Source organism: Macrotis lagotis, chromosome 3 (assembly GCF_037893015.1).
Source record: "Macrotis lagotis isolate mMagLag1 chromosome 3, bilby.v1.9.chrom.fasta, whole genome shotgun sequence".
Taxonomy (NCBI): domain Eukaryota; kingdom Metazoa; phylum Chordata; class Mammalia; order Peramelemorphia; family Peramelidae; genus Macrotis; species Macrotis lagotis.
The window spans coordinates 272282688-272306054 of record NC_133660.1 but is presented as its reverse complement, the minus strand read 5'-3'; the positions used below and the strand labels follow the sequence as shown (position 1 = coordinate 272306054).

The 23367-nt window shown below is 52.1% G+C and overlaps 4 protein-coding genes across 4 annotated transcripts in view; 2 read left to right on the top strand and 2 right to left on the bottom strand.

Moving 5' to 3' along the window:
• Window positions 1-146: 146 nt before the first annotated feature.
• NDUFS3 (NADH:ubiquinone oxidoreductase core subunit S3) lies at window positions 147-4549 on the bottom strand. Its single transcript, XM_074230639.1, has 7 exons — window positions 4474-4549; window positions 3983-4066; window positions 3790-3887; window positions 3546-3695; window positions 2621-2746; window positions 2399-2518; window positions 147-382 (listed from the first exon to the last, which is right to left on the bottom strand). The coding sequence occupies exons 1-7, from the start codon at window positions 4532-4534 to the stop codon at window positions 215-217; spliced, it is 807 nt and encodes a 268-aa protein (XP_074086740.1). The 5' UTR covers window positions 4535-4549; the 3' UTR covers window positions 147-214.
• A 268-nt stretch (window positions 4550-4817) lies between these two features.
• KBTBD4 (kelch repeat and BTB domain containing 4) lies at window positions 4818-10972 on the top strand. The gene is made up of 3 exons (XM_074230637.1): window positions 4818-5420; window positions 5489-5595; window positions 5698-10972. The coding sequence occupies exons 1-3, from the start codon at window positions 4847-4849 to the stop codon at window positions 6556-6558; spliced, it is 1542 nt and encodes a 513-aa protein (XP_074086738.1). The 5' UTR covers window positions 4818-4846; the 3' UTR covers window positions 6559-10972.
• PTPMT1 (protein tyrosine phosphatase mitochondrial 1) lies at window positions 6678-13050 on the bottom strand. Its single transcript, XM_074230638.1, has 4 exons — window positions 12575-13050; window positions 11227-11307; window positions 9063-9254; window positions 6678-8197 (listed from the first exon to the last, which is right to left on the bottom strand). The coding sequence occupies exons 1-4, from the start codon at window positions 13028-13030 to the stop codon at window positions 8033-8035; spliced, it is 894 nt and encodes a 297-aa protein (XP_074086739.1). The 5' UTR covers window positions 13031-13050; the 3' UTR covers window positions 6678-8032.
• Window positions 13051-20657: 7607 nt separating this feature from the next.
• The window catches only part of CELF1 (CUGBP Elav-like family member 1), a 116433-nt gene continuing 113723 nt past the window's right edge, over window positions 20658-23367 (top strand). The window contains exon 1 of the mRNA XM_074230632.1: window positions 20658-20701. The gene's annotated coding sequence lies outside the window, so the exon portion shown is untranslated. The remainder of the gene's footprint in view (window positions 20702-23367) is intronic.

The following is a 23367-nucleotide window of genomic DNA, read 5'->3' as shown; positions in this document are numbered from 1 at the left end:
GGAGGATGGACTGGTTCACCTCAACCTGCTGGGATCAGCTCCCAGCTCTAGCACACTCCCTGAAGGCTCCTCCTGTGCATCACTAAACAAAGGATGCCAGAAGGCTCACCAGAAGGGTTTTCAAATGTACCAATAAAAGAGGAAGCTGCAAGTCCAGGATCGACTTTATTTACATAATATTCTGTTACAAGGCAGGTTCTGTTCTTGTTAGAAGCTATTTTACTTCAGGTTTCTTATCTCCAGCCTCCAGTTTAGGGGACTCTGGAGGCTGACGAAAGGCAGGGAAAGCCTCCCAAGGGCTGTTCAGATCAAACTTGCGGAACTCCTGGGCCAGTTCCACCGGCTCTGCCACAACCCGCTTCACTTCATCATCATAGCGCACCTGCGAAGACCAAGAGGGATGTGCTGACATGGGTTGGGGCAGACTTGGCATGCGGCCACCCCCTCCCTGGGACAGTACAGCCATCCCCTTCCATAGCCAAAGAAGTGACTCTGTTTCCTTCTTTAGGATCCTGATGCCTCTACCCTATCCTTTCATCCACTGCCCATGGCAATGACCAACAAGTAGTTAAGGCTATTGCCTGCCTGGCATTTCCAATACCACTATGCAAGATCTAGGTTACTATAGACCTGATGTGGGACTGAAAACTGCTCATAGGCTAGATTTCAAGGCTTCCCATGGACTCTTGACATGCATCATCTCACTACAAGGGTTATCATCTTAAAAAGAAGGCAACAGATGGGGCAGTTATGTGGCGCAGTGGATAGATCACCAGCCCTGGAGTCAGGAGTACCTGGGTTCAAGTCTGGTCTCAGACACTTAATAATTACCTAGCTGTGTGGCCTTGGGCAAGCCACTTAACCCCACTGCCTTACAAAAACTAGAAAAAAAAAAAAGGTAACAGAGAAGCTGATGGAGCTGCTTAAGTTCCAGAACTAGGTAACATCAAAGAATAAATGTGAATGCAAGCCTTGTTTAACCCACTGGGCAGATGATCTTACTGACCACTTCACAAGGGAGATCCTTCCATTTCTCTCACCATACTGGAGGAATTGGGTCAATCCATCTACTCTGCTGCCCAGACCCTTGCTGACTACCTTGCTTAGCCTTTAAAGACCTTCATACCTTGGACCAATCACCCTTCCAGCCTCTCTGTACAAGACTCCCCACCATCCTCTAAAATCCAGCCAAACAGCCTCCTTCCTCTATATCTGGTCTCCATGCCATCTCCAGCCCTCCAGCTCCTTATTCCTGATGCTTAGGATGATGTTTTTCCTTTAAGACACACAGTTTGACATGAAAATCTTTCCTGACCTCCCCTATCTCCTTTCCTCAGACTCAAAAGTAATGAAAAATGTGTACTTATTCAGTTTACTCTTATATTTATGTCCATGCTGTCTCTCAATAGAAACTCAACTGCTCAAGTTGTTTCATTTGTGGTGATGCCATGATAAGCATGTGAACTGGAGTGGAGAAAGGAGGGGCTGTATTAAGTCACCAGCCTCACTTTCTTCTCCGGAGCCATCTGGAGCTAGTGACTTAGAAATGACTCAGAATGACTTGAGATGGCCCTGGATGTGAGACGATCAGGATTAAGTGACTTGTCCAAGATCACACAGCTAGGAAATTCAAGTGTCTAAGACAAGATTTGAACTCCTGTCCTGACTCCAAGACTAGTGCTCCATGCACTGCACCACTTGGCTGCCCTCGTGGTATGGGAATATCCAAGGCCCAGTGTACTGGCACATCACAGGTATCCCTGTGCCCACTACAGTGCCCTGCCCACAGCTGATGTACTGAGGTTGATATGACAGAGGCAGACACATCCACAACCCCTATTAGGTGTGCGTCAAGTGTGGGGGGATCAATATCAGCCCCTACTTGAGGGTGCTGCCAAGTGAAGAACACTGCATCCTACAGACAAGGCCTTCCTGCTTCTGAGCAGGAATCCAGAGCAGAGGAGAGCCCTGGCTTGAGAGCCTGAGTTCAAAATCAACAGCTCTGCCTGAGGGACTAGTGGTAGGTCAATTCACTTCTTTGGGCCTCAGTTTCCTTTTCTATCGAATGAGGGGATTTAACATGAGGTCTTTCCTGAGGTCAGGCTAGACATGACTTTTTTTTTTTGGTGGGGGGGGTTTGCAAGGCAATGGGGTTAAGTGATGTGCCCAAGATCACACAGCTAGGCAATTATTAAGTGTTTGAACTCAGGTCCTCCTGACTCCAGGACTGGTGCTCTATCCACTGCGCCACCTAGCTATCCCTAGAAATGACTTTTGATGGGAGAGCTCCATGCAGGGAGTGACTGGTAAGTAGAAAAATGGAAAAACTCCATAACTTCTTTTGGAAGGCTCTTGGAGGCTCTGGGCTCACAAAGGACTAAACCCAGGTTCCCTGTACCTCAACATATCCAGAGAGGGGGAAGTCCTTCCGGAAAGGATGTCCCTCAAACCCATAGTCCGTCAGGATCCTCCGGAGATCGGGGTGATTGGCAAAGAAGACTCCAAACATGTCCCAGATCTACAAGAAAGAGAATACAGACACCAGGCTCACATTTCCTACTTTGGGCCATCTCCGGACCATCTCCGTACATAATTCCACTTCCACACTGGAGGAACTTACCTCCCTTTCATACCAGTTTGCTGCTTTATGTACCGAGACTGCTGAATCAACCGGGGTCAACTCGTCTGTGTACGTCTTCACTCGGATCCGAGTATTGAAGTGCAAGGACAGCAGATTATAAACAATCTAAAAAAAGAAACAGAAAGGAAAAAGTAAATTGGGTTCCCCTAGGGCCTCTGGCAAGAGCAATGAGGTTGAAATAAGACTGAGCTAAAACTGGACAAGGGTCACAACTCTCATTTCCCAGTCTACTGTGCCCTCCCACCCTGTTCAAAACCTCCAGGCTCTCAGCTGCATCTGAATTCCCAAAGTAAGGGTGGCTTGGGAAGCTTTACTTGGCTTTAGAGGGACTGTAGTCTCCCTAAGCTCAAACACAGTCCTCACCCAATCGCAGGCACCTGAAGGAGATGGGGCTCTTGACAGCTCCTGGATCCCAAACCTGTCTTTGGTTTCTGTGAGGCATCCCCCCCCCCATCCATCCGCTGGCCAGAGATAACTGCTCTGTGAGACAAATTTGATTTGAGGATGTGATTTTCCTACCCTTAGAGATGCATAACACGTAGAATGACTTCTGGGAACTTCAGGGCAAGTCTAACTGAACAGGGATGAATTCTGTCATTTCAAAAAACTCCTGATATCAGGAAGATAAAAACCACAATCCTCTAAGAGAAGCCTGAACTGGAAAATTCAAACTGGCTAGTCTTGTTGGGGTGAAACAGAACAAGGTTGGAGGCATTTTCTAGTACAGGCCCAGTTGCGTGCCTGCCAGAGGCCAGGTCTGAGAAGAGGGACTGGGTCCTGACCCTGATCCAGGACGAGCTTTTGTGGGGCTCCCAAGGACCACAGGCCCAGAAACCATCCCAAGTCCTTGAGTGAATGGCACCAGTGCTTCCGGAGGCCACGGGGCACCTTTTAATCTGCCCACCTCAAACCGGTTCTGGCGGGTGGGGACGTCCACGGCGCCCAGGTCGGCCAAAGACTTGAACTGGGCGTTGGTGTGGTCTCTGAGGAAGGTCAGCACGGGGATGACGCCGTCGGGATGGACGCAGATCTCCAGCTCGTTGAAGCAGCTCACCTGGGGGCGAGGACGGAGCGGCAGCTGCAGGGGGTCCCCCTCTGCGGGCCCGGGGCGGCCGGGCTCCCCGCAGACCCCCGGCCCCCGGGCCTACCTGGACCTGCTGGACGTACTTGGGCAGGATTTCGGCCACGTACTCCCCGAAGGCCGAGAGCTGCTGGTGGGCGGCCTCGTCCCGCGGCTTCACCGTGGCTGCAAGGCGGCAAGAGGGGACCCGCTGGGAGGGGGCGCCGGCCCCGACCCTCCCGCCCCGCCCCGGGCCCCCGCTCCCGCCCGCTCCCACTCACGGCTCGGCGCGGCCACGGCCTGCTGTCCGGCCCCCGGGCCGCTCTGCCTCCGCACGGGCAGCGGGGCTCCGGCGCGCGCGGCCCCTGCAAGCACAGGCGCGGCGTCAGGGCCCGGCCCCCCGGCTCCTCACCGGCCCCGGCCCCCCGGCCCCCGCGCCCCCCGGCTCCTCACCGGCCCCCGCGCCCCCCGGCTCCTCACCGGCCCCCGCCCCCCGCGCCCCCCGGCTCCTCACCGGCCCCGGCCCCCCGGCCCCCGGCTCCTCACCGGCCCCCGCCACCCCCCGGCCCCCGCCGCCCCCGCGCCCCCCGGCTCCTCACCGGCCCCAGCCCCCCGGCCCCCGCCGCCCCCCGGCTCCTCACCAGCCCCGGCCCCCCGGCCCCCGCCGCCCCCCGGCTCACCGGCCCCGACCAGCCCCGGCCCCCGCGCCCCCCGGCTCCTCACCGGCCCCGGCCCCCCGGCCCCCGCCGCCCCCCGGGCCCCGCCGCCTCACCGCGCGCCCCGACCAGCCCCCGCAGCAGCCCCCGGCCCGCCGCCGCCGCCGCCGCCATCATGTCCCCGGCCCGCGGAGCTGCGGCCGCGCCAGGCAGGACGCGGAGCGCCAAGGGCACGGCCCGGAAGCGGAAGCGGAAGCGGCGACGCGGCGGATCCGGGGAGGACGCGGGCGCCGAGCCGCGGGTTCCGGGGTGGGCGCGGGAGGCGCGGGGCGGCGGCGGCGGCGGGGCGGGAAGGAGCGGCGGCGGGAGGGGTCCCGAGCCCCGGAGCGGCGCGCGCAGCCCCCCCTCCCCCCAGGCCCGCAGCGGCGCGCGCGGCCCCCTCCCCCCAGGGCCCGGCCCCCTTCCGGCCGGCGCCGCCGCAGAGGCGCCATGGCGGCCGAGGCGGCGGAGGACAACTACTTCGTCCACTACACGTTCCGCGACCGCTCGCACGCGGGCCGCGTGGCGCAGGGCATCATGAAGCTGTGCCTGGAGGAGCAGCTGTTCGCCGACGTGACCGTGTCGGTGGCGGGCCGCGAGTTCCGGCTGCACCGCCTGGTGCTGGCGGCGCAGAGCGGCTTCTTCAGGTCCATGTTCACGGCCGACCTCCGCGAGGCGCGCGCCCGCGCCATCGCGCTGCGCGGCGTGAGCCCGGCCGTGTTCCAGCTGCTGGTGGACTACATCTACCACGGCGCCGTGCGCCTGCGCGCGCCGCAGCTGCGCGAGCTGTACGAGGCGGCCGACATGTACCAGCTGCCCGCGCTCTTCCAGGAGTGCTCGCGCTTCCTGGCGCGCACGCTGCAGCCCGCCAACTGCCTGCAGGGCCTGTGGCTGGCGGACCGCCACAGCGACGCGCCGCTCTACGCCGCCGCGCAGCTGTGCGCGCGCACGCACCTGGCGCGCCTGCGCCACACGGACGACTTCCTGCAGCTGCCGCGGCGCCTGCTGTGCGAGCTGCTGCGAGGTGAGCGGGCGGCGGGGGGCGGGCGGCGGGGCCCGGGCCGGGTGCCAGCGTGTGCCTCTGCCCCGCAGGCGGCGTGCCGCGCTCGCAGAGCCCCGCCGAGGCCATCGACGCCTGGGTCGGCTTCGACGAGGAGGAGCGGCGGGGCGCGGCCGAGGCCCTGCGCGCCAGCGTCCAGGTAGGAGCCGCGCCCTCCGGGGGGGGGGGGGCTGGCGGGGCGCGGGCGGCGGGGGGGGGCGCCCGGGCCGGGGGTGAGGGCGCCGTGTGCTTGTGCCCGCAGGAGCTGGGCGAGAACGTGCACATCTACCTGATCGGGAAGGAGTCGGCGCGCACGCACTCGCTGGCCGTGTCCCTGCGCTGCGCCGGGGACGACTCCATCAGCGTCAGCGGCCAGAACAGCCTGTGCCACCAGATCACGGCGGCCTGCAAGCACGGCGGCGACCTGTACGTGGTGGGCGGCTCCATCCCGCGCCGCATGTGGAAGTGCAACAACGCCACGGTGGACTGGGAGTGGTGCGCGCCGCTGCCCCGCGACCGGCTGCAGCACACCCTGGTCTCCGTGCCCGGCAAGGACGCCATCTACTCCCTGGGCGGCAAGACGCTGCAGGACACCCTCTCCCACGCCGTCCTCTACTACCGGGTGGGCGACAACGTGTGGACCGAGACCGGCCCGCTGGAGGTGGCGGTGTCGGGGGCCGCCGGCGCCAACCTCGACGGCCTCATCTACTTGCTGGGGGGCGAGGAGAACGACTTGGACTTCTTCACCAAACCCTCCCGGCTCATCCAGTGCTTCGACACGGAGACGGAGAAGTGCCACGTGAAGCCCTACCTGCTGCCCTTCGCGGGCCACATGCACGCCGCCGTGCACAAGGACCTGGTGTTCATCGCGGCGGAGGGGGACTCCCTGGCCTGCTACAACCCTCTGCTGGACAGCTTCACCCGCCTTTGCCTTCCCGAGGCCTGGAGTTCTGCGCCCTCCCTCTGGAAGATCGCCAGCTGCAACGGCAGCATTTATGTGTTCCGGGACCGCTACAAAAAGGGGGACGCTAGCACCTACAAGCTTGACCCGGCCACCTCCGCCCTGACGGTCACCAGCGGCATCAAGGTGTTGCTCACCAATCTGCAGTTTGTATTGGCCTGACGGAGAAGACGACTGCCCGGGTCGCTTCTTCCCTTCCCCAGTGGAATCCCAAGGCATCTCATCCAAGATAGGCCTAGGCTGTATCACACTACTCTCCGCCACTAACCTTAGGCGATGTCTTGAAGCCTTTTTTTTCCAAGCTGCAGTGGGCTACGGTTCCCCCCCCCCACCGGGGGCTTTCAGGTCACTTTTTCCCATCCTGAAAGGGCTTCCAAGAAATCTCATCTCGTAACTACACCGCACTATCTTCTGCTGCTAACTTTTGGCAATGTTTTAGTGTCTTTCTCCAAGCTGGAGTAGGCTCCAGTTCTCCCGAGGGCCTTTTGGGCCACATCTTCCCTTCCCGAGAAGAATTCCAAGGAAACCTATCTCTCAAGGTAGGCCTATACTTCACTACGCTACCTTCCGCTACTAACCTTTGGCGATGTCGTAGAGCCTTTTCCCAAGCCTCCAAGTTCTCCTGGGAGCTTTTTACCCAGAGGCGGGACCCCTACCTGAAATGAAGAGGCTAGCCTGCTATTCACTTTTGTGTTAGGGTTAGATAAGCAGCTCCTAAATCTCAGCCTTCCCTCTCCATCTGAACCATGACAAACATGAGGGGTCCTCACCTCAAGATCTAAAGGGACCTTTTCTTTCCAGGAAACTGAAGAATAGATGCTGTTTCCTTGTGAACTATAGAGTTTGCAGTTTCCTTCTGATCTATGATTTTAGTGAGGGATTTGGCCTCAGCTATTGCTCGACTGCTCTTTAGGAACCAGTGAAAATCTAGAATTCTGGGAATTCTCTGCAGTGTCTTCTCATCTGACAGAGTAAATGGAAGTTCTAGGTTAACTCATAACTGTCCTTGGGGCAAAGATTTTGTTTTCCATTCCATAGCAGAAAGTTTCTGCAACATGGAAATAGGCCCTATTCTTGTAAAAGTTGTGAAGCCAGGCAAAAAGCCAGGACTATCTTCATAAATCTGGTGTTATGTGTATGTGTTTGAGCCTACTACTGGTCACCTAAAGCCATGTGACTTCATACCCAAGACTTGCCAGTATGGCAAGTTCTCTCACCCGAGACCAAGAGCTGTAAAAAGACATCTGTGAAGGACAAGAGCTAAGGTTTTTCCTCTTTCCCTTTCCCAGGATTAAAGATGCTTTACAGTGACAAATAAAAAGAAGGAAAATACTGGGCATGTGAGGCCTCAATATATACTTATCAAAATCGAATTTTTCTTGGTCCCTAGTAGGAAAAAATATAATCCATTGGGAACTAAGGCTACAAAGCTTCTGTTGTAGCATGAACAGTGTTTTGAGATTGAAACAAAGCAAAGCAGACAAAAAGGACAGTTGGCTATCCATCCTTTGCCACATAACGGCAGGATTATTTTCCTGCCCATTACAGGTTACAGCCCCTAGGGTCCACTGAATGCATTCTTTATTCTGTAAATGAGCAGCAGAGTCTTATGAGTTCTTCCCAAATACCCCCTACTTCATTCATCAAGTGGTAGTTTTTGGGCAGCGTGAATGTTTTCTGCTTCAGCCATGACCTGTCTGTGGAATTCCTTGAGCACCTCTACCTGCCCAGGTCGAATGTGGATGTGGGAACGGATTCTGGCAATAGCTTCCACTGCCTCTTCTGGATTCCACTTGTATGCCTGAAGCAAAAGGGAAGCAGAAAGATATGAAGGAGTAAGCAGAGGGTCTTTTGGAACCCAAAGATCATCAACAGGACTACAGATTACTTTTCTCTCAAGTCATTTTGAACTGAACTTTATGTTGCAACTTCCTCTATGCACATAGTTTGATGACTGTCTTGGCCTTTTCTTGGGAGGTAAGCCATCAATGTGTCTCCCATTTGATAAATTTGTTTTTGCTTTAACACACCTCTAATGGCTGGCAGGGCTCCAAAGCAAAGTAATGTGCCCTCCACATTGTGGAGAGGAGCTGGAACTGCCAACCAGCTCTTTTGAAAATGAGGGGCTGAGTTTCAAGGAGAGCCAGGCAAGACATGGAGATGTTTCTGGGAAATTCCTTAAGACGAAAACAACTCCAGTGTCTTTATAGCAAAGCTGTTGAATTAGATTAGAAATGGAGAGAGCCAGAATCCCTTTGAAGTCCTTGCCTGGTGGTTCAGGTGTGTTCTTTGAACCTATACTGCTGTTTTCCTGAAACTCTTGAGCAGAAGACCTATGTAAGCATCACTCACTCCCACCTACAGCTAAGTGCGAGCACCAAAAGACACCTAGGTGTGTACTCACTGCTATCTTGAAAACATTGTTCTCTTCCTTCTCAAGCTCCACCAGGTCATTCACTGAATAATCATTTGTTAAGTGACTTCTATGTGCAGAGCACTAGAGGGTGCTAGGGGAGACACAAATATAGCTAAGTCCTCATCACGTTTCCTTTTGCTACCAGGGGAGAAGAAACCTGAATTTGGCTCTAAGGGCTGAGCTAACCAGGCTACATTTCTGACTGGTCATTGCTCCCTTTAAAGGGAGCTTAACTAGGATAGTCTCATACCTGTATCAAATAGGCTGCTACCATGGTGGCACTTCGGGAGCGCCCAGCCTTGCAGTGCACATAGACACATTTCCCCAGCGCCATGTACTTTAGTGTGAACTCGACCCCTTTCTTTAGGTTTTCCAAAGTTGGAACTCCAGTCATATCCACTGTGCTGAGACGCAATTGCTCAACTCCAACTGCTTTCCATTCCTGAAACCAATTCCACAGGTAGAAAAAAAGAAAATGAAACAGTGTGTGTGAATGCACTAGATCGAGAACAGATTAAGTGAGGTGCAATGAGGTACACAGTAGATTCTGCAGAGCAAAACAGTATAGCTACCAGGGTGAATTTTAACATCGGGTCTAAGTAAAAGTTACCATTTCTTGTTCTGTGAAACCCAAACCTTCTGCATAAAATCTTCAAAATGGCTGATCCCATGTGGTTAATATTTAATGAAAAAAAGAGTTGCTCTTCTAACAGTGGAAAAATTTTTAAAAATTTAACACAATCATTTTTTTTAGGCTTCTCTTGGCTATTTTTAATTTTCTGTTACAGAATTTTCCACTAAAGAATATCTAACAGCTGTAGAATTGTGTGATTCTGTCTTTGGATCATCCTGGCACCTGAGTGGTTGCTTGGGTGTATGGAACTATTTCACAAGATTCTTTAAGCCTGTATAGAAGATTGCCTATTAGGGGCTGGGATGGGGGAAGAGAGATAGGAAAAGAGAGAGTATAAATTAACTACAGGTGGTGGCTAGGTGGTGCAGTGGATAGAGCATCGGCCCTGGAGTCAGGAGTACCTGAGTTCAAATCTGGCCTCAGACACTGTCTTAATTATCTAGCTCTGTGGCCTTGGACAAACCACTTAACCCCATTGCCCCCCCCCCAAAAAAAAACAAAAAACAAAAAACCCTAAATGAATAAACTAGGAAATTGAATTTTCAAAATAAAATCAGTGCACTTGTCTACATATCAGTCTCACTTGAAAAACCAAAAAGATGCAAACAGGAAGGGCTTTTATGGTATCTTAGCAATTGAATTTTTGCTTTAAAATTTCTGACTGTATAGTGTATACTTAATCAGTTACTTGGGGTGTATACTCAATTAGTCCTACTTGAAAAACTCTAAAACATGAATATAATGATCATAGTTTAAAAACTGATTAAATGAACGTAAAGCCATATGTACAATGTGTTATTTTGGAAATTGATTTTTAAAAAAATACGAATTTCATGTCCCATAGAGATCATGCTTTTTTTTCCCCTCAAATCTGAACCTAATCAGGGCACATTTTACTTAACCCTACAACTTGACAGGACTAATTTTCAAAATTGGCTAATGATCGTTGAGGCAAATATTCTTTAAGAAGTCCAAGATCTCAAAACATTTAAAAATGTGCTTTAAAGTTACTCAGGTCTTTCGAAAAAAAAAAATAGCTTTCTCTAAGGAGTCAGTAAGCCAGAAAGAAAATTGTAGGTTGCTAATATGCTCCCATTAAACATCCCCACATAGGCAGCCTAGCAAAGTATTTCTGATTTAAAAGGTACCCCACATACTCGTATTCTCTCAAAACTGATAGGGTCTAGATTAGCATTTTATTGCTTTATTATCATGAAATTATGTCTCTACAATATGTATAGGATCTGCAGAAAGTTCTTTTGGAATCTTCAAATTTTCTAGTGACTTGGGTAATAGAGATGATAGAAGCAATCTGTAATCCATCTAGTTAAGAATGGTGAATCTCTTTTTAACAGCCAGCATGCATGGACCTAAGTTTTTGTTGAACAAAGGGCCTAGTTTATATTCGCATCAAACAGTGCCAATTTTTTTATTTGTCACAGGATCTGAAATAATATTACATTGTATAGAACTCTGGAATAAATGTGGTCATTTTAAACTATAATAAATGTGCTTTCAAAATGCAATTTCCAGATTATTCCTCTCCTACCTGTAATCCAAAGTAGTGAAGTTTAAAAGGGGAAGACCCTTGATTTTTGTAAGTTAAATGAAATATCTTCCTGTTATGGTCCAAGGTGAGTCCCCAGACTCTGTAGATGTTCCTTCAGCTGTGTTTTTTCCCCTATCTCAATATGTGAGAATCATCTACAATATCCAGAGGGAAGCTTGGGAGAGTTATGCTTGGCAGATTTTGGTGGGATTTATTTCTTGAAGCCCTCACCTCAAAAGTGTTGCATAGGAACCTTGTCTCATATTCTTCATTCATGGTGATCACCCCCCGAACATTCTCCTTCTCTACTAGCTGTAAAAATAAAAAGGAAATCCAAGTCATTTTCCAAATTTTCCTCCAGTATTTTTATACCTTTTGGGGGTGGGGTGGGGAGGAAGGTACCCTGCCACATTTGACCATGTCTTTTCTTTTATCTTGGTTGTTTGTCCAATGTTTCTGAAGAGGATCATGACAAGAGGGAGGTGATGTCATGACTTGCAAGTTATTTTATGTGAGGGAAGCCCATGTAAGGTCAACAGTCTCACTTTCTCCTCTGGGGCCATCTGGATCCCAGTCAGAAAGGGATCAGGAAGACTGGAGATGGCCCTGGACGGAAGTGGGGAGACCTTGGACTTTGTAATCTAACGTCTTTAACAGGTATCAGTTTGATTGAGGCAAGACTCATTAAGTATTTAAAGCTAGGTAAGAAAGAAGAGAAGCAAAGAAAATAGCATCTTTATACCTAGTAAAAAAAAATCTAGGGGAAGACCCTCAGGGTTTCTGGTCAAAACTAAAACAATTGCTATTGCCTGTTCACTCCGAGGCAAGTGGAGACCAAAGACTCAGTAGGGCTTGGCCTTGAGACCTGTAATGCCCATTGGTGGTCCTTAAAAAATAAGGTTAGCCTGCCACCCCCAAGGTATCTTTGGAGGTTTCAGCCATCAGAAATGGAACTTAGGGGGCGGCTAGGTGGTGCAGTGGATAGAGCACCGGCCCTGGAGTCAGGAGGACCGGAGTTCAAATGTGGCCTCAGACAATGACCTCGCCGGGTGGCCTTGGACAAGCCACTTAACCCCACTGCCTTGCGAAACAAAAACAACTTAAAAAAAAGAAATGGAACCTGGAGCAGCGTGGTGGAATTTTGCAGTGAAAATACTAAAGCCTGTAGGGAGGCTGTGACTTGTTGGAGGTGGCCCGTCACAAGAGCACACGGGCACCCAGATAATCTGGGCCCTCCGGCCCTGCAGGGAGCCCCGGGGGGCTGAGCCAAGTTAACTGAGAAGCAGGGTGCATCCACGCGGAGGGGCACCCCATCCCCCGTCCTGCCCCCCGCACGCGGAGCGGCACCCCTCCCCCTCCCCGTCCTGCCCCCCAGCGCACCTCCCCTCCCTGGGGGTGGCGGGGCAGTGCCGGGGTGGCCCCGGGCCCGCGCGGAGCACGGTTTGAGGACTGGCTCCGCGGGTGGGCCCCAACCCCAAAGGCCCGAGACGGCGGGGCTCGGCGGGCTCCAGGCAGACTGGAGGCCGAGGCCCTGCGGCGCCTCCCCCGGGCTCCCCCGGCCCGGCCCGGCCCGGCTCACCCGGCGCGTGAGGCTCCGCAGCGGCAGCGCGCCCAGCAGCACGGTGGCGTCGATGCGGTGGTACCAGTCGCGCTGGCCCGGGCCCGGCACCTTGTCGCGCAGCAGCGTGTACAGCAGCGTCGGGTAGAAGAGGACCCGCGCCAGGCCGGCGCCCAGCACCGACGAGGCCGCCATGCCGGTGCGGGCCCAGCGCGAGGGGTGCGGGCTGGGGCCTGGGCCCGGGCCCGGCCTCGACTCCCTCGCCTTGAGGTCGCGGCTCCGGCTCCGGGCCCGGCCGCGGCTCGGCCGCTTCCCCCGCTCCTCCCGCGCCGCCTCCTCGCTGGAGCCGCCGGCCGAGGTGCCCGGGAGCAGCGCCTGCACACCGGCGCCCTCCGCGCCCGCCGCGCCCGCCGCGCCCTCGGCGACCGTTCCCCCGGCCTGCGGCGGGAGAGGCTTCGGGGAGGGCCCCGGCGGCATGGGGGCGGGACCCGGCGCCGGGAGGGCCCGCCCCGCGGCGGCCGCGCGGCGCCTTCGGCCAATGGGGAGGCCCGGCGCCGGGGCCCGCGCGCCACGGGCAGCCCCGCGGACCAATAGAGAGGAGAGGGGCGGGGACTACGGGAACCGGCGGAAGCTCTGGCCGCCGGAGCGGCGGGCAACGGGCCTGGGGGGGGAGCCGGGGCCCTCTGCGGGGTGTCCCCGCCCTGCCCCCCCGGGCAGCGGGCCCTGCCCCCCCAGACACCTCCACCCCTGCTGGGGGCAGAAAGTGCAGCTGCCCCGAGGTGGGCCTGGTGGGGTGTCGGTGGAGGCCGAGGCGGGAGGGACAGAGCGGCCAAACCCGAGGCCGCGGCCCCTGGTGAAGAACACCAACTCAGATCGGGCCTCCTCTTTTAAAATAGCTTTTTGTGCAAGCGTCCCTTGATAAGATCCTTCAAACCCAGGAAGAAAACGAGCGAAAGAAGGCAACACTGCCGAGCAATGGTTAGTGCCTATCACAGCCCCGGCCCCAGGGAGACGGGCACAGGAAACAAGGGTCCGGGAGCAATTAGCAAATACCTTGTATGTACGTATGTATGTATATATGTGTATACATATGTATATATGTGTATATGTATATTGGAGATCCCAAGTTCATTGGCGACTTACACACTTTTTCCCTAGCAGCGGAAGGGAGCAGGGAGGCTTTGCCCTACAAATAGCTCTGGGCCTGACTTAGGAAGGAAACAAGGGAGCCTAGAAAATAGAGACCCGGGCAAAAGAGAAAGAAAAATAAATTTAATAATACTAAGAAAATGATTCATCACACTACAAATAAAGGTTAAATCATTATAATACTACTCCAGCATTTTGATGATGATTTTATCCTTCTATAATCTGAGAAGGGCCAGGACTACAGTGACATGCAAGTGAATTGGATTCCAGGACATGCTGTGCAAAGACACCAGCCAACCTCACTGTTCTGAAGCCATCTGGGTCCAGTGGCTACATTGGAATCTGGGATGATTGGAGATGACCCAGGTTAAGTGACTTGCCCAAGGTCACATGGCTAGAAAGTATCTGAGACCAAATTTGAACTCCAGTCCTCTTGACAGCAGGGCCAGTGCCCTATCTACTTTGCCAACTAACCAACTGCAGCATTTTAAACAAGAGTGTCAAAAAAAAAAGGGGACAGCTAGGTGGCACAGTGGATAGAGCACAGGTCCTGGAGTCAGGGAATACCTGAGTTCAAATCTGGCCTCAGACAATAATTATCTAGCTGTGTGGCCTTGGACAAGCCAGTTCAAATGCTGTCTCTTAAAAGCTTATTACCAGGGCAATTAGGTGGATAGAGCACAGACCCAGGAGTCAGGAGGATCTGAATTCAAATCCAGACTCACAATAATGGCCTTGGGCAAGTCACTTAACCCCATTGCCTTAAATAAAATTTTTAAAAAAACAGCTTATTACACCTATGTAATTTTGGACAAGTCACATCACCTCTAAAGGACATTGCTTTCTTCATTAATGAACTGGTGGAGGGAAGAAGGATTAATTAGATGGCCTGTTAAGTTCCAGATCTGTGGTTCTATGATTCAGCTTCAGGCCCTAGGAGTATATAAAGCCTACCCTTGCTTTAGCAATCTCTCTGAATTCCATGATTTGCCCCTAGAAAAGACTTTAGAAATCTCCTACTTCAACGGTTCTGGGTCTCTTTATTGTAATGGACTCCTCGGGCAGTCTGGTGAAATCTATAGACCTTCTCAGAATCATGTTTTAATTAGAGGAAATTGTTAATTTTCAGAGGTTAATGAAAGTAAAGATGATTTTTTTTTCACAGTCAAATTCACAGATCTCCTGAAATCTGTAATGATCTGGTGGCCCACTTGAGAATGGAGGTTTGTAATCCAACCTCATTACAGGGGCGGCTAGGTGGATAGAGCAAGTGAGGAAACAGACCCAAAGAGATGACTGGATGTGACTAGGGATCACACAGTTAACTGGTGCCAGAGTCAGAATTAAAAGAGAAATAGCAAGGTCCTCAGAAAGCAACCCACAGCTATTTCCCCATCAGGTCCTGGTCTGGTGAGGGAAAAAAAAAAACCCATCAATGTCTGAACACATATCTTTATTTACCATGTCACCATTGGCCTAGTAAACTCCTGGTTCTGCTCTCTTTCCCAGGAGACCTCGCCAACTCCGGAGCTAGGGAGGCCCCCTGCCAGCACTGTTCCATCCATCCATCCATCCATCACCCTCTGCCAATGAGCTGGAGCTGGAGCACTCACCCCAGCCTCCGTCTGGATGAGCTCTTTCTTCTGAGCTGATTGATCACTGGTATTTTAAAGGTGCTTTCAGAAGCTGGGAAAATGGTTGCAATGAATCCTGCAAAATGGTTCCCTAGAAGCCAGCCTCAGGAGGAGGAGCTCTTATCTCCTATCACAAACCCCTCCCCTCCCCTTCCATGGTCCCTCCCACCACCCTCCCAACCCTGTTTTCTCCACCTCCAGATAAAGGCATCAGGTCCTCAGACCAAAGGACTCCTCTATGCTTGCAGTTTGTGCACTATCTCATTTCATGTTAAATAGGTAATGTTTTAATCTTTCCTCCTTGATCCCCAGTTTTGTAAGTGTTCCTTTGGGGACTGGTAGGTTAGTGTCTTTCTTTTCCTCCTACAATGTGATCTCTTCTACATAACAGATCCAGTCTAAAGAATCACCTCTCTTAACTTACTTTGGTTTTTTTTTTTTTAGGTTTTTGCAAGTCAAATGGAGTTAAGTGGCTTGCCCAAGGCCACACAGCTAGGTAATTATTAAGTGTCTGAGACTGGATTTGAACCCGGGTACTCCTGACTCCAGGGCCAGTGCTTTATCCACTACTGCCACCTAGCCGCCCCCTGTTGGGAAGTCTTTGGGAAGGCGAGGGTAATTCCTTATTCCTAATAGCAAAAGAGGAACAAACAGAAATAAAAGAAAAAGGATAAAATCAATGATGTTGGTCCCTGGGAGATCCTGACCAGGATCCAGGTGTCCTTTATTTAATATATGTGCCCTTAGGCAGCTTTCTGAATGTCATGTGAACCTGATAGGTGATCCTTTGGGGATGGTGGATTAGTATCTGTCTGCTCCTACAAGGTGATCTAAGGAAGCCCTTTTCTCAACTGGTTTTGGTTTGTTGAATTGTTAAAGACTTTGGGAATATGAGGATAATATTTCTTTGCCAGTTTTCTCCTTGTATCCTTTTTTCCCATAGCAAAAAAAGGAACAAACAGAAACAAATGTGGAAGAAAAAAAATCAGTGATTTGGTCCCTTGGAGATATCTAGATCCTGGCCAGGATTCTTGTGTCCTTTATTTAATATATGCTCCCCTGGGCAAGAAGAGAAGGGACTTCTGATTGACATGTGAGCCTGTCTGTAAATGAGCATTAATAAGGACTGACCATCCTGTCAAATGAAGGCAACACCCAAAGAAGGCTCTCTTGAGGTATGGTAATTCAACCCAAATCCAATACTTATGACTTGCCTACTATGTGTAAGGCACTACATACTAGGTGATGAACAAAAATAAAGCAAAACCAAAAACTGAAACTTCTTTGTTTAGTTTTTTTGGGGGGAGGAGAGGGAAGGGAGCTATAGAACATATTATATGTATATATATATATGTATATATATATATATACAATTATATATGTAAATATTATATTTGTACACATATGCGTTGAATAGATTACCTATGTTTACATATGTATGTGGTTATTTAAGAAGGCTGCAAAAGAGACATGACCTGAAGGAGCCAGAGATTCTAAGATGCAGAGGTAGAAAGAATGCATTCCAGCCAAGAGAGAAGGTGAGAGATGAATGAAAAGTTTAGGGATCAGCTTAAGAAACCTATTCATGTGAAACCAACCTAGAAGAGTTAGGACAGGGCCAGACTGCAAAGGCTTTTTTTAGTACCAAGCAGAGAATATTGGAATTTGCTCTATTAAATATTAATATAAAATAAGTAATTTGTTATAACAATATAATACATATAATGATATAAAAATACAAAATAATTGAGAACCGCTGAAATTTTTTGGGCGGGGAAGTCACATGATCACACTAGATTTTTAGGAAGAATAATTTGGGAGCCATTTAAAGGATGGATTGGAGAAGGAAGAAAGTGGGAGCTGGAAGTGGAAAGAGGAAAATGAAGATTTCTTGAAAGTGGAGGTTGCTTAGTGGCTCTTAAATGCTTGTTGAACTGAATTAAGTTGAAGTAGATTGATACTTGCTTAGAAGGGCAGCTAGATGGCGCAGTGGATCGAGCACCAGCCCTGGACTCAGGAGGACTTGAGTTCAAATCCAACCTCAGACACTTGATAATTGCTTAGCTGTGTGACTTTAGGCAAGTCATTTAACCCCATTGCCTCACATAAATACAATTTTTAAAAATGTATCTGTGAGACTTGCTCAGAAGCAATCAAATGAGCCTTTAAGTTGGTGTTCTTTGTATCTCACCGTGATTTCCTTGCATCTGAACTGAATGTGTTTGAAAACTTGAAATTTTAATAGTACATTTTGTATGGTACAAATCCTCTGCAAATATCCCCTCAACCACCTGGGAAATAGGAGCTATTACTATCCTCAGTAAATAGATGAGGAAACTGAGGGAAAGAGACATTAAGTAACTTTCCCAGGGCCACCCAGTTACTGAGAGTGCTTGCTGCTGTTTATCCAGTATCTGCAGTTTACTTTTTAAATAAACAGAGAAAATAATTGTCTTCCTTATGACTTTGTTTTTCAATCCCTATGACACAAATTCCATCTTCCCCCACCTCATTTTGGCCTTTAACTACTTGGCGAGCAGAGACTGTTGTCGCCAGGAAATGCTATGGGCTCCTTGGAAACTATGCTGGAAAGACAGTATTAATAGATCTCTGCCAGAAGCTTGTGCTTTGTTTTTAATTTCAGATAGTGGGAGGCCTTTGTTCATTATTATAGATCAGGGATTCTTAACTTGGAGTCCATAGAGAAGTACCATGGATTTGGGTGGGGATGATTTCATCTTTATCTTCACTATACTCTAACTGAAATTTCATATTCCTTTCAATTGGGAAATGAAGACAAGAAATACTTTTCTCAGAAGGGCTCCATAGGTTTCTCCAGATACTACAAGGTGTCAAAACCCATTAAGAACCCCTGTTGTAGACAGATACAGCCATGGGCTGGGGAAGTGTGATTTTTGAAAGGATGGCTTCAGGAGGGCTTTAGTCTCACCTTCCAAGCCGTTCTGGATCTCCCCAGATCCTAGGGCCTTCCTTCTGGGATCACCTCCAATCGATTCCAGGTCTCCCTTGAACACATTTACATGTATATTCCTTCAGAGAAGATCTTTTCTTTGGCTCCTGTCAGCACATTGCTGGCTTATAGTAGACAAGAAATACTTATTAAATCAGAGTTCATTTTTCAGCCCTCATTAAATTAAATTAAAAAAGAGATCTTTACTATGGATTCATTATGTACTCAGTTTTGTATTGTTTCAGAAAAGACTTTTTCCAGGGAAAACATGTTAAGGATTATTCCAACTCTGAGACCTCACTGGCCTTCTTCATGTACTCCATAGTCCAGCCAAATTGGACTTGCTGTTGTTCTTCATAAAGTACACTCCATTCCCCTCTCCACACCTTTCCCCATGCCCGAGTCCTCCATACCTCCTACTTAGCAATCGTGGTTTCCTTTTGCTTGCAGCTTTTCCTGATGCCTGTAGCTCCCCCCACCCCCCCACCCATTACCTTAGAATTGTTTTGGACATACCAGCACCTGGACCTGTGGGCTCCACTCTCATCCCCCACAGAACTCATTTTGTGCTGGGGTGAGGAGAGAAAGGACAAATTCCTAATAATAAAATTTATGAGAAAATATAGTCATGCCAGCTGTTATTACAGGAGATGGACTAAGGAAGCAGGAGACCGAATATCGGAGAGGCCAGTCTGGGACTTTGTTTTGCTTGACTGTGCTTTGTGGCTGAGGCTTTATTTTGTGTCTTTTTTTCATTGTGGTGGGAGAGGCAGAAGGAGAGGGACAGAGACAGAAAGACAAGAAAGATCAAAGAGACACAGAGTCAGAGAGAAGGGAGAGGGAGAAAGACGGGGAGAGAGACAGGGATAGAGAGAGCGACAGAGACAGACGGAGAGAGGGAGAAAAGAGACAGACAGAGAAGGGAGCGGGAGAAAGGGACACAGAGAGTGAGAGAGTCAGAGACAGAGAGACAAGAGAGAGAGAGAGAGAGAAAAGAGGCAGGGAGAGAGACAGAAGAGAGAGAGAGAGAGGGAGACAGAGAGACAGAGACAGAGAAGAGAGGGAGAGAGACAGAGACAGAGAGAGAGAGAGAGGGAGACAGAGAGACAGAGACAGAGAAGAGAGGGAGAGAGACAGAGACAGAGGAGAGAGAGAGAGGGAGACAGGAAGAGAGACAGAGAAGAGAGAGGGACAGAGACAGAAAGAAAGATCAAAGAGACACAGAGTCAGAGAGAAGGGAGAGGGAGAAAAGAGACGGGGAGAGAGGGATAGAGAGAGCGACAGAGACAGATGGAGAGAGGGAGAAAAGAGAGAGACAGAGAAGGGAGCGGGAGAAAGGGACACAGAGAGTGAGAGAGTCAGAGACAGACAAGAGAGAGAGAGAGAGAGAGAGAGAGAGAGAGAGAGAGAGAAAAGAGGCAGGGAGAGAAGACAGAGAGACAGAGAAGAGAGAGAGAGAGGGACAGAGACAGAGAAGAGAGAGACAGAAGAGAGAGAGGGAGAGAGACAGAGAAGGGAGCGGGAGAAAGGGACACAGAGAGTGAGAGAGTCAGAGACAGAGAGACGAGAGAGAGAGAGAGAAAAGAGGCAGGGAGAGAGACAGAGAGACAGAGAAGAGAGAGAGGGGCAGAGACAGAGAAGAGAGACAGAAGAGAGAGAGGGAGAGAGACAGAGAAGGGAGCGGGAGAAAGGGACACAGAGAGTGAGAGAGTCAGAGACAGAGAGACGAGAGAGAGAGAGAGAAAAGAGGCAGGGAGAGAGACAGAGAGACAGAGAAGAGAGAGAGAGGGACAGAGACAGAGAAGAGAGATAGAGATAGGAAAGAGACAGAGAAGAGAGAGAGAGGGACAGAGACAGAAGAGAGAGACAGAGAGTGAAAAGAGACAGAGAGAAGAGACAGGGAGATGAAGGGCTTTGCCCCGGCAGGTCCGGCTCGGTAGGGAGCTCCCCGTCCCTGAGGGTCCGCAGGCCAGAGGTCGCCGCCGGGGAAGCGGGCCCGCGCCGGGCAGTCGGGGTCCGGCTGCAGCCCGGCCCCGGGAGCCCCGGCCCGGCCCCGGCCCGGCCCCGGCGCTGCCGCGCTCCTCCCCCGCCCCAGGGGGAGCCGCAGCCCTCCGCCCCCGCCCCCGCCCCCGCCCCTTCCATTCGGCCCCGCGCGGGGGTGCAGAGCGCTCTGGGCGGCGCCGGGTGGCTCATTCCTCTCCGCGCACCACCCCCTCGTCTCCCGGTGGTAGGCGCCGGAAGTGCCGCCATTTTGGGGTGTCCGGCTCCGGCGGCGGCGGTGGCGGCGGCGGCGGGACGCGGAGGCTCCCCGGGGACTGGGCCTCAGCGAGGCGGCTGAGGCGGCGGCGGCGGCGGCGGCGGCGGCGAGGGCGGCGGGCGCGGGTGCAGCTGCAGGTGAGCCGGGCCGCGGGCGGATAACGGGCCGCGCCGGGCGGGCAGCGGGCCGGCCGGCGGGCGGGCGGGGAGGCGCCGCGGGGCGGGTCCGGGGCACGGGCCCCCCCCCCCGCCGGCCGCCCCTCGCCCCCCCCCCCCGGCCGGGCCGGCGCCGCGTGCGCGGGCCCCGGGGAGCGCTGCCCCCGCCCCCCGGGCCCGCCGGGCCGGGAGCCCGCGCTCCTCCTCCGCGCCCCACGTGAGCCGCTCCCCACCCCTTGGCCACGCCGTGACCCCCCGGGCAGCGCGGCCCGGGCCCCGCTCTAACGTGCCCCCGCCTTGGGGTCGTGGGGGCCCGGCCCGGGGGCGCCGTGGGGGGGCCCGGCCCGGGGGCGCCGTGGGGGGGCCGGCCCGGGGGCGCCGTGGGGGGCCCGGCCCGGGGGCGCCGTGGGGGGCCCGGCCCGGGGGCGCCGTGGGGGGGCCCGGCCCGGGGGCGCCGTGGGGGGGCCCGGCCCGGGGGCGCCGTGGGGGGCCCGGCCCGGGGGCGCCGTGGGGGCCACCCTGCTGCTGCTCCCCGAGGACCCCCGAGCACGGTGCGGCAGGGAGGCGGTGACGGGCGCCCCGGAGTTGGGGGCAGGATGGAGAGCCGGGGGGCGCCCGCCTGGCCCCGGGCCTTTGCCCACCCTCCTGCTGGGCTCGCCGCGGCCTTGGGACCCCAGGGTCGGGGGGGCGCGAGCCCCCTGCCCGGGGGAAGCCCTGGCTGCGGAGGGAGGCGGCTCTCCTGAAGGCCCGGCCTGGCCCTGGGTCCGACCCCGGGGCCTGGCAGCTGAGGAAAGTCTGTAGCAGGGCAGTGCCCAGGCCCGGGAGCCGGGCCGGAGCGGGGAGAGGGGGCCGAGAGGCGGGAGGCCCGACCTCTTCTCTGCGACTTTTGGGCCACACGCTCCCTTTAGTGGAAGACCGGGGTACCGGCCCCTGGCCCGGCCTGTCCTCTGCGGCCGGGATAATGAGAGGAGGAGGAGGAGGAGGAGGTCGGGGTTCAGCCAGTTTGGATTAGTGGAGAAAGGAGCACGAAGGAAGGTGCAGTCGCGGCCTCCCCCTCCCCCCCAAAACGAAGCCGCAGGTGCAACCCCGGTGTGGCCTTAACGTGTGCTGTTGGCAGAGCAGTGCAGGGTCAGCCGATGCCCGGCCCGTTGGGTGAATCCGGAGGTTATTTGTCATCGTTCACACTTTGGGGTTTCTTGTTGGTGTGAAGTGAGAACGATCACAGTTAATAGAATTGGTCCTGACTGGGGTAAACCTTGTGTGGTAAGACTGTGTTGTCGTCATGGCATAGACATTTTGTAATAAATAAATATTTTGTTTGCAAAAACTGAAGCCTTACGTGATTAAAAACCAACTTAGTGACCCGATGTAGACTTTGGTTTCCGATAGACACACAATAAAAGGTTTGTGAATGAGTTTGTCCGTAAGGTGTTCATCTTAAGACCTGTTAAAATTCCAGTTCCAATGTGTTCAGAGCACGGTGTTGGGAGATGACAAGTGTTTGGAGACTTCTGGGAGGAGGTGATATTTGAATTTGGCTTTAAAGGATAGGAAAGAATTCATTATAGCCAGATAATTAGATTATCTTATGGTAGCTTCTGTAGGCTCCCAGCATTTTTGCTGTAGGTAAAGATTTGCCACCATCACTAAAATTTTAAAAAGTCTTTGAATCTGCCAATTAAGCTGGGGGGGGGGGTGCTTTCCACCCTTTCCTAAGTGATACTCTAGAAGTATGCATGTCTCCTTTTGTGAAACTCTTGGAAGCCTTTACCTGGTTAGTTTGACTTGTAACTTTTTTCTGCATTTCCCTTTGTTATTAATTGAGATCTAGATAGAGGAGATAGTAGCTTCATTCCCAAAGATCAGAGTGGATCCAGAAGACGATATGCTTTTTTAAAAATACTTATTCTTGCAGTTATTTGCAAAGATACTTATTTTTTTTGGTAAGATTTTGAGTTTCATATTCCTCCCCTCCTTCCTTGTTAGCAAGTAATCTGCTATAGGTTATACATGCATACACATTTTCATATTTGTTGTACTGGGAAAGAAGGATCAGAACAAAAGGAAGAAAAAGCATAAATACATTTTAAAAATTGAAAATAGTACGAAAAGATATGCTTTTATTTTTATTTTTGCAAGGCAACAGGGTTAAGTGGCTTGCCCAAGAGCTAGTTAACTATTAAATGTCTGGGGTCGGATTTGAACTCAGGTACTCCTGACTCTAGGGCTGGTGCTGTATCCACTATGCCACCTAGCTGCCCCAGGATATGCTTTTGATAAGATATCACTATTTTTCTATTTGTGTGACAGATAGCTTTCACGTTTAACAGCCTTCACCCAGGAGTATCAGTTTCATTTTATAGATGCATAAACTGAAGCTCAGATCATTAAAAAGCTTGTCTAAGTTCACACAACTAGGAAGTGTCGGGAGTGAGACTTGAATCAAGGGAGACCTAAATCCATGTCTCCCCAACTAGATGAGTTGGGAAGTTTGGATGCCAGAGGTGATGAATACTTAGCAAAGAAAGCACTTTTTAAAAAACTTGTGTTTCTTCCATGTAACCATCCTCATCCATCATCTTTTAGAAAAGAATTTTTTTTTTTTTTTTAGGTTTTTGCAAGGCAAAACGGGGTTAAGTGGCTTGCCT

What these genes read in the sequence shown, in the direction of transcription:
- PTPMT1 (XM_074230638.1), bottom strand. Translation starts at nt 13,030, where the DNA reads ATGCCGCCGGGGCCCTCCCCGAAGCCTCTCCCGCCGCAGGCCGGGGGA. An exon ending in TGCGGAGCCTCACGCGCCGG is followed by an intron (nt 11,308 to 12,574) that starts GTGAGCCGGGCC and finishes TTATTTTTACAG; the next exon opens with CTAGTAGAGAAGGAGAATGT. An exon ending in TAGCAGCCTATTTGATACAG is followed by an intron (nt 8,198 to 9,062) that starts GTATGAGACTAT and finishes CTTTTGCTTCAG; the next exon opens with GCATACAAGTGGAATCCAGA.
- KBTBD4 (XM_074230637.1), top strand. Translation starts at nt 4,847, where the DNA reads ATGGCGGCCGAGGCGGCGGAGGACAACTACTTCGTCCACTACACGTTC. An exon ending in GCTGTGCGAGCTGCTGCGAG is followed by an intron (nt 5,421 to 5,488) that starts GTGAGCGGGCGG and finishes TCTGCCCCGCAG; the next exon opens with GCGGCGTGCCGCGCTCGCAG. An exon ending in CCCTGCGCGCCAGCGTCCAG is followed by an intron (nt 5,596 to 5,697) that starts GTAGGAGCCGCG and finishes TTGTGCCCGCAG; the next exon opens with GAGCTGGGCGAGAACGTGCA.
- NDUFS3 (XM_074230639.1), bottom strand. Translation starts at nt 4,534, where the DNA reads ATGATGGCGGCGGCGGCGGCGGCGGGCCGGGGGCTGCTGCGGGGGCTG. An exon ending in CCCGCCAGAACCGGTTTGAG is followed by an intron (nt 2,747 to 3,545) that starts GTGGGCAGATTA and finishes TTCTTTTTTTAG; the next exon opens with ATTGTTTATAATCTGCTGTC. An exon ending in CAAACTGGTATGAAAGGGAG is followed by an intron (nt 2,519 to 2,620) that starts GTAAGTTCCTCC and finishes TCTTTCTTGTAG; the next exon opens with ATCTGGGACATGTTTGGAGT.